Below are 10,269 nucleotides of genomic sequence, written 5' to 3'. Positions count from 1 at the left end.
GGATTTTGGACTAACCGCAACCCTTCACTATGAAGGGCTGCGTTTTTAGAAAAAGGCAGCCCTTGCACCGCGGCCCTTCCCTTTTTTTCCCCTAGTGCTGACGACAGACCTCTCTAGTATGAAGAGCACATCTTACTTCTTCTAACGACAGACTATCTTTTCCCACAATAAAAGAATCCACAAAATTCTCATATGATACAGGCAAAGATACTAACAATATTAAAGCAGCATCCTCATCATCTACTTTAACATCAATTTTCGCAGATCTAGCAAGATAGTATTCAGTTTATCTAAGTGATCCCTTAGAGACGTATCTTCCTGCATACGCAGGCTGAACAAACGTTGCTTTAAAAGCAACCTAGACTAGCAGCAGTTTCCTGTTCCGCAACTTCAGTAATTATGTCGTCAGAGAGACATAACATAACTGTTGAATGCGTCTTTTCCTCCAGAACTTCCATCTTAGCGGTGACTGAATCTGTTGACTTCTTTGCCAACTGTGCCCACAACCCCTGTTGGTTTAGTAAAGCCAACATCTTGATTTACCACAGACTGAAACTATTCCTCCCAGTGAATTCATCAATCTTCACATTCATCCCAGACATCTTTCTCACACAAATCGAACACAAAGCTCTTGATACCAATTTGTTATAACAGACGTGAGAGAGAAACAAATAACGAATGCAAAACAATGAAAATCAGACAACAGATTTACGTGGTTCACCAATTTGACTACGTCCACGGTAGAGATAGATAATATTTTATTATGTGAGGAAAAACATATTACAGAGAGAATGAAGTCTAATTCGTCGTATAAAACAATTAGGTTTATGACCTATTTATACTCCCACGTCAAAAGCGCGTTTTCAAGACAAAATGCCAAACCGCCCGACGTCGCCGGGCGAAATCCGCCCGACCGGGCGGGATTTCGTTTTTCCAAAACAGCTTGCGCGCCCGACTGAAAGTGCCTGGGCGAGATCTGCTCGACCTACCCAGGAGAGGCGCAAGACGAAACAGTTTCGTCAGTTCTTTGTAAAACAGTCATAACATTCTCGTTTCTCAGCTGTATTTGGCATGTGACCTATCGTTGGAAAGCTCTTCGAACAAGCTATCACCTACAGTTTGAATCACATCAAAAACATTTATAGATTGAGAGATATCTGCATTGAGAGTCAGCCTTATGTCATCCCTTAGCTTTTTCAAGCATTCTACCAAACACCTTCAAGGCACAATTCAAGGCACTATTCTTACAAATGTAATTACAAAACTAGGAACTATGTTTTCTGTAGCATATCGGCTAGTAATGGTAAGTCATGACATATTTTGTTTTTGTACATAGAATCACAACTACATCGTAGGCAAGCTCTTTTTTTTTTTCTAAGTAATAAGGAAACAATTTATTAGAATAGGCGGTCTAATTTTAACATGAAATTAGACGAACTCAAGATTTAATTTTTCTAACAAGCTCATTCTATTTCACTCTAATCTAACACTATACTAGTCATTCCTTCTCTTCTCCTTCCTTTTTATCTTCATTATCGAACAATAACAGATAATTTCAAAAAAATAACTCAGTAGTTTTATCAAAGCATTAAAGCAGTCACTAAATGGATTAAACTAGTCATTGAATGGATTAAAGAATATTATTATTGAATAGATTAAACTGGTCACAAAATAGATTAACCTGGTCTCTTAATAGATTAAACTAGTCACTATATATAAAAAAAAGTGGCATATTCTCCAACTTAATATTGGGCTTGGACCATGCCTAATTTTAAGTTCAAATTAGGCAGTCTCTTACAAGACCAACCGGAAGAAAATATATTTCAAGCAAAACCGTTACAACCTAAAAAACTTCCAACTAATTACATTTCCATAGTAATCACTCTTAAACAATCATTGTCCTTCCTAACATATCCTAGGAAGTATACTATAAATTCTATCTATCACTGTTCTTTTAATGCTATACACCTATTTATACACAACCTCAATTTGACTAATCTAGAAAACATCATTTCTAGCCATCCATATATGATGCACAATAGCCCAAATGACAGTAATACAAACATTTCTCTAAAATCTAGAATTTCCACTCCTTTAGATGATTTACAGAACGTCTCTAACAGAACCTCCCCGTGTGTGAAGCTTGAGCCATCGCATAAGTGAACTTATCACATTCCTGCTAAACTCACATAAAAAGAATAGATGGATATGTGATTCCACACCATTCCCACACAGAAGACAATTAGCAACTAATGACAGTCCAGTTAGGCAAAGCTCTTTGAAAAGAACTAGATCAACTTTTATGCAACTACAACCATTATCTTATCACAGACGATATTAATCAGCTGGATAGGTATGAGGATAAAATGGGAGGTACGCCTATTATTAGAGTTATGGTAAGTATATTATATCACAGTTACGGTAAGTACTCGTTTCCTTATAAGTCTAGGAATCTAATATAATATACTTACCATAACTCGAGTACCTATTATAAAAGGGTGGGAAGCCATTATTAATTGGAAGCATACCCTTAATTTACAAGACGCGCTTTTCTTCGGCCCAAGATTCACTTGGATGAATAATCGTGATGATCAGCGATTAATTATGGAAAGACTCGATAGAGCCTACGCTTCTCAAGCTTGGATGGACGAGTTCCCGGCAACTATGGTAAGAAATTTTTCGACTACTACGTCATATCTGAAGGAATTATGTCCTCAACTTTAATGCAATAACTAAATATAACATGGATCATACTATGGAGATAATAAATTCATTAAATTAGGTCGTCTATATGTCTTGCTAGAGAATTCTATAGCACTTCTGGTTTACTAATTAATAACCCGAAGCCCAATTAGATGGATCCTACAAGGTCACACTTACACAATCTCGATCAATAAAAGAAAGACCTAGTGCCCATGAAGGACTCTAGTGGTGGCTGGCCAAAGAGAAAGAAAAGAAGAGGATTCCTAACCTAACTTGTTCCTATAATTAGGTGGGTAATTAGAAAATAAAGAAGTCAATATTCTCTCATTATTTTCTCTCTCCTCTTTTCTCTCTCTTCAAAAGCTACGTAATACTGCTCCAAGATATAAAAGAGTCTCTCTTCCTTCCAACTAGCATTGGTCGAGCATTGATCTTGATTTGTGGACCTAGTAGAGGAATCTCAATTGTGTTCTATCTCCTGATCTCGCATCAAAGGTAAATTCTTAACTATTATATATATGATCCTTGAATGTATGCATGAGATCCTGTTTTAAGTGCTTATGAATATGATTCATGACATTCCGCTTATAGTACTTATAATCCTATAGTGGTATCAGTTTTAAGCTCTTGTATATAGGTTTTTGGTCATAATATTTAGATTTATTTTGGCGTGTATGACTACTTTTAATTTGATTAAGGTTAGGAATTGCATTATAGATTGAATAATTAATTAGAATTGATTAAATGGAGATTTAATTGCTTAATTTTTCAAAATAAAGTGGCCGAAAATTTTGAACGTTCAACAGTTCAACCCTAATTTTCGAAATTTAAAATTTGATTTTAGACCTTTAAATTTCGAATATTAATTCATATTATTAATCTGATTTTCTTGTTTAAAATTATTTATGTATGAAAATTAATTCATGTGAAAAGCATTTTATATGAATTAGAGATTAATTTATTTGAGCAACCCTAAAAGTAATTTAAATGGAGATTTTAAATTAATTTTTTGAATTAGGCATAAAAGAGTTTGTATTTAATTTAATTAAGATCTCTAAATTAACTGCAAGAGGTTGTAATTTTAATTTCCTTCAAATAAAACAAAAAAATTGAAGGAGGGAGGAAGAGGAGCACCCACAGTTGGTGGCTGCTCCGGTGGTTTGCCGACTGGAAGTCGACGAGGAAAGCGAAGACTTCCAGCAAGCAGTTGGCGAAGGGAGTCACTACAACAGCGACATGAGCGACACACAACGTGCATAACAGCACATTGCTGCTGGCTGGCACTGGCAGCTTCTTGCCGGCATAGGCTCGCGGGAGGAGTCGCCGGCGAGTTCCGGTGCAGCGGTCTGCAGTGGATTGTCGGAACTCTTCGACCTCGTGTTGATGCACTACAACAAAATGCTATATTTACGACCAAAAATTACGACCACACGCGTTTCTGGTCGTAAATAATGAGCAATAACGACCAGATCTGCTGACTGGTCGTAAATAGAATTAATTATCTACGACGAGGCAAAATTCTGGTCGTAAAAGCTAATATCTCGTCGCAAAAAAATGAACAATTACAACCACACGGATTTCTCGTCGTAAATGATAAGAAATATTTGTGGGTGATTTTTTTGTCATTTTTTTGGTGGATGTTGTGGGTGATTTGTTGGTCGATTTATGGGTGGTTTCTGGGAGATTTTGCTGTTTTCCATATTTTGTTTTTTTTTTCAGATTTTGTTTTTTTCTTTATTTTAATTTGCAGATGAAGATGATAATGAAGACGGAGACGAAGTTTGAACGATGAAGATGCTGATGATGAAGGTGAAGATGAATGATGATGAGTGATGCAGATGCTAATGAACGATGATGATTGATGTTAATTTTTTTGTAATTATTTACATATTATTAATATATAAAAATTATTATTTTTTGTAATTATTTACCTATTATTAATAAAAATCAATTTTTTTTATTAATTGTTAAAGTTGTGTAAGGATCTTTGTATATTTACTAAGTAAATGATTAATTGATTTGCCTAATATATGGTCTCATACAAATATTTGATGGTTTAAGTGTGAATTTTGGGTTTGAATTTAAGGGATTTGCCTTATATTTGACACAATAAAAACAACAAGAAATCACGTATTAAATCATCAATTTTTTTTTAAAAAAAACAATATTTACGACCAGAAATCTGGTCGTAGATGATACCAATTGCGACGAGAAGTAATCTGGTCGTAAAAGAGCAATTACGACGAGCCACTAAAACTGGTTGTAATATTATTTTACGACGAACCTTTTACGACGACTGACGACCATACGCGTTTCTCGTCGTAAAAGACTTTTAACGACGAGAATTGGTCCTTTTACGACGAGAAATTCGGTCGTAAATGACAGTTTTTCTTGTAGTGATGGTCAGTGCTGGCGTGGGACTGGCAGCCCTTGTGCTGTTGGTCCTGCCCAACCACGTTATTTTTATAATTTTTTTGAAACAACAGCCTAATACTAGCAGCTCAACAAATTATTGTATTTTTGAAATTTTGTAAAATAGATTTCCAGAAGATTAAGCAAATTCCAATTATGTTAATTTTATTAATTTTGATTGGGTCATAAATTAATTTTATAATTTGATTTCTAAATCTAATTAAAATTAGTAGACTAGATTTTCTAGGGGATGTATCTATTAGATACCTTGCGAACGGGTGGTTACTCATCAAGTTTACTAACCCGCTGGACAAGAATGAAGTTTGGGACCGTCGGCCATGGTTTGAACTTTATCCTCCTTCATTGGAGGCCTCTTTTCAAACCTTAGTTCAGTAGCGTAACACAAGTGGATCAATGGGTCAAGATACCTTTCTTACCCACGAGTATTGGTCATGTATATATCTTGCTCAACTTACTCCAAAAATAGGGCATCTTATTGAACTAGATCGCTTCACTTAACTAAATGATGAAAAAGCTCAGTTCGCGAGAGTGTGCCTCAGTATCAATATCACTCGTCTAGTTCCTCGCTCCATTACCATGCATTTGGACTCGGAGCCCACAAAGTTTTTCTTATTTTACGAAGGCATGCATGAGGTATGTCCCCTTTGCGGAAGCAAAGTCCACACTCTTTTGTTGTGCCCAAAGAAGCCTAACACTTTCCTTGAACTTTAGTCGCTAAACTTGAATCCAATAATATAAACCAACCCTCCATTCCCTCAAAATACTAATGATTAGATTTTTGTGAAACCCCAGCGTAAGGCTCGCCCTCGTATTATTACTAAAGGCCATCCTCGGACTTAAAAATTCTCTATTCCTACTCACCAAAACACCACTCACCAAAGCGTTAACACCCACTCCCCAGTTCATGTTGCCAAGACCCCCATGACTTCCACTTCTCCTAACACTAATTGTCCTTCTACTACTATTGTTCCTATTGCTAATGCCTTTGAGGCCTTGTCTGATTTTCAAATTACCTTCCTTCCCATGTTGACCCCTCGGAAGATGACATAGACGAGGCATTCCTACAAGCTCTTGAGTTTATTCATCGTATCCTCACATTACCTTTGACTCTGATATGACTGAAATTCTCTCGGTCAACCGTGTTAGTGACACTCCTCCTATGGATGGGCTCAAACGCCATAAGAGGGAAGACTTTCCAAATTTTTTCCCTACCACCTCCTCTCCTCCATTATGTGTACTGAAGATGATAATCATTTTGGTGCTGGGTTGAGACCCCTTTTGGTCTATTTTTTCTATCTTTTTTATGTACTTTCGAACTCTTTCCTTTATATTGCATGGTTATCTTCACCTCAACCCCTTTTGTAATCTTCTGAATAAATATTGTTATTAGTGACCGAATCTTAGGGAGCTTTGTAATCTTTTATGCTCTTTATGATTGCAATTATGACACCTCTTATTCTGGGTATATTGAATTGGGAAACTTTTATTTGTCTTATATTTCTTATACTTATGCGTCATTTTTACCTATCAAGCGTATCTATATAGTGACTCTTCCTCTATGCATATTTTCATTCTCCATGAGTTCAAAATTATCCCGTTTGGTTTTATTCCCAATTGTCTATAAGCCAAGATGGTACAAAGTTTATTTTCTGAATTGGGAACGAGCTTCATAGCTCCTTTGGAACCGAGTGCACAATCACCCACAAAATAATAGGGGTGATTCATCACCACCTAATGATTTGTGTTATATTTGCAGGGAAATAATTGATCTAAGCCATCTTTGTACAAACATCCTTCCTCCTGAAATTTTTTTAAATTAAAGACTATAGGCATGGAATTACTTACGGTTGAAAATGATAACCCGATAAGTCATGGGGTTGTATGGTACAATATTTTATTACATATGGTTTTTCACCACTTAGTCCCAATATTGCATCATCATTATCTAAGTTACCATATTGACGTAGGCAGACTAGCGGAAAAGTTCGAAAAGGATTTGCGGAAAAAGGCCTGAACTATTTTGCGGAAAATGGCAGACGGAGTCCGATTGACTATTGTAATACCTTTTCGGAAGCGGAACGGCCCAACGAGTCAAACGCACCGCTATGCTGTGTCGTATAGGCGTTTCAGGCCATCCTGGTCCGTTTAAGGCCCGAAATTAGCTTTTTAATTATTTTCGAATTTAATTATTTCCTTAATTTCGTTTTAGGGTTTTGTTCATCGCTTGTGAATCTGCTTGTTCTTAATTCGAGATTAGTGCTTGCTAATCTCCATACTTTCCGACTGCGTCAAGTGGTATCAGAGCAGGCTTTCTCCTGTCTCTTTTCGTAGCTTGGAGATCATGGGAGAACCAGTGACTAGAGCAGATCTTGAAAGGGTTACCGCGGCTTTTACCACAACCCTTACTGCACTAACCGAGCAGATGACTGCGTTGACTGCGCACGTGAATAATATGCAGGCTAATAACAATCGAGGAGGAGACAGGAGGGCAGAACAAAATCTAACTCCACGGGGGAGAGGCAAACGAACTGTTGTGGCAGATAGTTCAAGTTCTGAGGAAGAGGAGGTTTTTGAAGAAGAACAAAGCGAGGAAGGTAATAATTCTTTTAAACATGATTACCAAGTAAAAGCAAATATTCCATTATTTTATGGGAATATGGGGGTAGAGGAGTTTCTGGATTGGCAGATTGATGTGGATAGATTTTTCGAAGTTATGGAGGTTCCTGAAAATAAACATGTTACGATGGTGGCGGTTAGATTGAAGAGTACTGCTGTTGTTTGGTGGGATAAGTTGGTTATGCAGAGGCAGAGGCAAAGGAAGGGGCCGGTTAAAACCTGGCAACGCATGAAACAATTGATGTTGGAGCGGTTTTTACCGGAGGATTATGAGCAGATTCTGTATAAGATGTATATAGAATGCGTCCAGGGGAAGAGGAGTGTGACGGAGTATACAGCAGAGTTCCTGCGGTTTTCTGAGCGTAATGATTTAGGGGAATCCGAAAATCAGAAGGTGGCTCGGTATATTAGTGGATTGAAGAATTCTCTGCAAGAGAAGATGGGATTGCAAACTATGTGGACTATGGCTGAGGCATCCAATCTGGCGTTAAAAGCGGAGCAAATAGAGATATCCCCTAGAAATTTCTCGTCATTCAAAAGGTATTCAGCCCAAAGTAGCTTTGAATTTAATAGTGAGAAGGAGAAGAGTGTAGTGAACAAGGAGTCTGGGTCTGCACCAAAAGTCGGCTCTAGCAGTGTACCACAAGGAAAAGCCCCTGCCCAAAAACAAAATAATCCTTATGCCAGACCAAGTGGGGACACTTGCTATCGTTGTAACGGCAAGGGTCATAGATCCAAAGTTTGTCCAACTCAGAGAGTAACTGCTTTTTTAGAAGGAGGAGAAGATGGAGAGGAGTTTGAAGGAGAAAATGATGAGTATGCAGGTGCGGAGTTTGCTGAGGAAGAGTCTGAGGATCGAGTTAACTTTGTGTTACAAAGGGTCCTGTTAGCTTCAAAAGAGGAGGGCCAACGTAAGAACCTGTTTAAAACTCATTGTTCTATTCAGAACAAAGTCTGTAACCTGATTGTGGATAATGGTAGTACGGAGAATCTAGTATCCCAGAAGCTAGTGGAGTATTTGAAGCTATCCACAACACCACATGAGAAACCCTACGCTTTGGGTTGGGTCAGCAAGGGTCCTCAAGTTCGCGTGACAATGACTTGCAGAGTTCCCATCTCCATAGGGAAACACTACAAAGACGAGGCAATATGTGATGTTCTTGATATGGATGTGTGTCATATTTTACTTGGTAGGCCTTGGCAGTTTGATAATGATATTACTTATCGGGAAGGATAATGTGATGATGTTTACTTGGGTTCCCATAAAATTAATGGCTCCTGTTTTGAATTTTGATGATAAGGCTGTGGGAAAGAAAACCAGTTTCTTAGTAATGACTTATAATGATAAGGAACTTGATGATGCTGTGAAAGAAACTGAACTTTTCTGTCCAATAGTAATTAAAGGGTTGTTAGGGACTGTAAAAGAAGAGAACCTATTCCTGCTGAAGTTTCGGAGATATTAGAGGGTTTAAGGAGTTGATTGCTGATGAATTACCAAAAGAGCTACCCCCCATGCGTGACATACAACACCACATTGATCTGATTCCTGGTTGTAGCCTACCAAACCTTCCCCACTATCGTATGAGTCCCAAGAAAATGAGATCTTGAGAGAGCAGATTGAGGATTTGTTGCAAAAGGGGTTCATTCGGGAGAGTATGAGTCCATGTGCAGTTCCTGTTCTTTTGGTCCCTAAGAAAGGAAATCAGTGGCGGATGTGTGTTGACAGCAGGGCCATCAATAAGATAACTATCAAGTATCGCTTCCCTATCCCTCGACTGGAAGATATGCTTGATGAGTTGGCAGGAGCTAAGGTGTTTTCGAAGATAGATCTGCGAAGTGGGTACCATCATATTCGTATTCGACCTGGAGATGAGTGGAAGATAGATTTTAAGAGCAAGGAGGGTTGTATGAGTGGTTGGTAATGCCTTTGGTTTATCAAACGCGCCTAGTACCTTTATGCGCTTGATGAACCAAGTTCTTCGTCCTTTTTGGTTCTTTTGTTGTTGTTATTTTGATGATATTCTGATTTACAGCAAGGACAAGAAAGATCACTGGAGCATGTGGCTCAGGTGCTGCAGGTGGTGCAGGAAAATAAGTTGTACATTAATTTGAAGAAGTGCACGTTTTGTACCAGGAAATTACTCTTCCTGGGTTTTGTTGTTGGTGCCGAGGGAATTCAGGTGAATGAGGAGAAGTTGAGCGCAATCCGGGATTGGCCTACACCTACATCAGTGACGGAAGTTCGTAGCTTTCATGGCCTAGCAACTTTCTACAGGAGATTTATTCGGGATTTCAGTATAACCGCACCAATCACAGAATGTTTGAAGAAGGGGAAGTTTCAGTGGGGAGAATGAGCAAGAAAGAGTTTTTCGTTGATTAAAACCAAACTTTGTAGTGCACCGGTTTTAGCACTCCCTGATTTTGACAAGGTGTTTCAAGTTGAATGTGATGCCAGTGGGGTCGATATTGGAGCAGTTCTGTCTCAAGAGAAGAGGCTTGTGGCTTATTTCAGTGAGA

At 38.1% G+C, this 10,269-nt stretch overlaps 1 protein-coding gene across 1 annotated transcript; it reads left to right on the top strand.

Annotated features, from left to right (window-relative positions):
- The first annotated feature begins 7,477 nt into the window (after positions 1-7,477).
- Positions 7,478-8,989, top strand: LOC130590444 (uncharacterized). Its single transcript, XM_057392880.1, has one exon. It carries the CDS (start codon positions 7,478-7,480, stop codon positions 8,987-8,989), a length of 1,512 nt encoding a protein of 503 aa, XP_057248863.1.
- The last annotated feature ends 1,280 nt before the right edge of the window (positions 8,990-10,269 follow it).

This window comes from Beta vulgaris, chromosome 2 (assembly GCF_026745355.1).
Source record: "Beta vulgaris subsp. vulgaris cultivar EL10 chromosome 2, EL10.2, whole genome shotgun sequence".
In the NCBI taxonomy this organism is placed as follows: Eukaryota; Viridiplantae; Streptophyta; class Magnoliopsida; order Caryophyllales; family Amaranthaceae; genus Beta; species Beta vulgaris.
Note: the sequence above shows the minus strand (reverse complement) of the source record. Positions and strands in the feature narration are given on the sequence as shown.